General features: G+C 59.6%; 1 protein-coding gene across 1 annotated transcript in view; it reads left to right on the top strand.

Moving 5' to 3' along the window:
• EMH_0057320 (Chromosome III, complete sequence, related) overlaps positions 1–1,671 on the top strand; it is a gene marked incomplete at both ends in the record, with an annotated part of 6,763 nt that overhangs the window by 3,668 nt on the left and 1,424 nt on the right. Inside the window, 3 exon segments of the mRNA XM_013497454.1 lie at positions 271–391; positions 591–923; positions 1,183–1,671. Coding sequence (XP_013352908.1) covers positions 271–391; positions 591–923; positions 1,183–1,671 — 943 coding nt within the window.

The following is a 1,671-nucleotide window of genomic DNA, read 5'->3' as shown; positions in this document are numbered from 1 at the left end:
TGTCTGCTGGTGCCGCCCGCTGCTGCTGGGTTTGCTGCTGCCTCTGCATTCTCCTTGTGATTGTCCACTGAGGGTGCTGCTTTCGCTGCTTTTGCTGCTGCTGCTGCTGCTGCGCCTGGCTGCTCACCCCGTTCTCCTGTGTACGCCTCGGTTGCGCTCAGTAGCTGCGGCTCCTCATGAAAGTATTTGCCGCAACTGCTGCCATCGCTGCTGGTGCTGGCGTTGGCACTGATACTTTTGTTGCTGCTGCTGCCGTTACTGCTGCTGCAGGACGAGATAATTCCTGTCTCCCATTCTCGGCGTTTGCTGTCGAGCGCCCCGAATTCTGCCGCGCTGCGCGTATCGCATCTCCCGCCCCATGCCAACCACTCTGTTGGCCTCGATCCTGCAGGTCTGCTGCTGCTGCTGGTGCTGCTGCTGGCGTTGCTGGTGTTTCTTCCGGTGTTGCTGGTGGTGCTACTGCTGCTGGTGCAGTTGACGTCCTGCTTTTGGTGCTGCTGCTGCTGTTTGCGGATGCAGCAATGAAGGAAGAGATACTGCAGCCGCTGTTGTTGTTTCTTCGNTGCTGCTGCTGCTGTTTGCGGATGCAGCAATGAAGGAAGAGATACTGCAGCCGCTGTTGTTGTTTCTTCGAAAGGTGCGGTGTGCGGCTCGCCTGAAGCGGCAACAGCAGCTGCACCACAAGAAACACCTAGAGGCCCAAGCGAGGAGAGCAGCAGCAGCAAATGCAGCAGCAACTGCTGTTGCTGCTGCTGCTGCAGACTCACTTGTGGGGCACCTACAGCCCCAGGTGTCTCGGCTGCTTCGTGAGAGGACCAGCTGCGTTGGCAGGTGGCAGTCGCAACAGCAGCAGCAGCAGCAACTGCAACAGCAACTGCAGCAGCAAAGAAGGCTGCAGCAATTTGAAAAGGCAGCAGGAACAGGTAGTGTCTCGATCAGGCACTGTATTAGAGCCCCCGTTGCAGCACGCAGCAGCAACAGCAGCAGCAGCAGCATCAAGCGTCACCACTCCGTTGAACCGCGGCTCATGAGGCCTCTTTCTGTGCAGCTTGCTGCTTCCTCACTTCAGCAGCAGCAGCAGCAGCAGCCGCTGCACCACCGCTCCTTNGCAGCAACAGCAGCAGAGGCGAGGCAGCCCGAGCCGCAGGCGTTCAGGGGCATCCCCTCGATCTGCGGCTGCAGCAGCAGCAGCTGGAGCGGCAGCATCTGACGCCTTTGAAGCTGCGGGAGCCCCAACGTCTGCAGCAGAAGCCAACGTGAAGGAGGTGCGGCTCCCCCAGGCCTTCTTTGGCGACTCAGATGGGGAGGGTTCTCCTGCTGCTTCTGCTGCAGCAGCAGCAGCAGCAGCGAGTGCTGACTTCCTAGGGGGCGACACCTCAGACACAGGACGAGCCATAGCTGTATCTACGGCGGCATCGGAGGAAGCAGCAGAAGCAGCAGCAGCAGCAGAACGCACAAATGCAGCACGTGCTTTCCTCGCAACAGAAGCGAAAATCCGCAGGCGGCTGCTGCTGGTTTGCAAGCACATTCAGCAGCAACACTGCCAGTCTCTGTCTGGAGCGCACACATTCTTTAGACAAGCAGAAGCAGCAGCAACAACAGCAGCGGCAGCACCAGTTCCTAGGTCTGCGGCTCGCCCTGCGACGTCGCCTGAACTCACGCGGTGTCTGG

Source organism: Eimeria mitis, genomic scaffold (assembly GCF_000499745.2).
Source record: "Eimeria mitis Houghton genomic scaffold, Emh_scaff2687, whole genome shotgun sequence".
NCBI classification, from domain to species: Eukaryota; Apicomplexa; class Conoidasida; order Eucoccidiorida; family Eimeriidae; genus Eimeria; species Eimeria mitis.
This window is presented reverse-complemented; position numbering and strand designations above follow the sequence as displayed.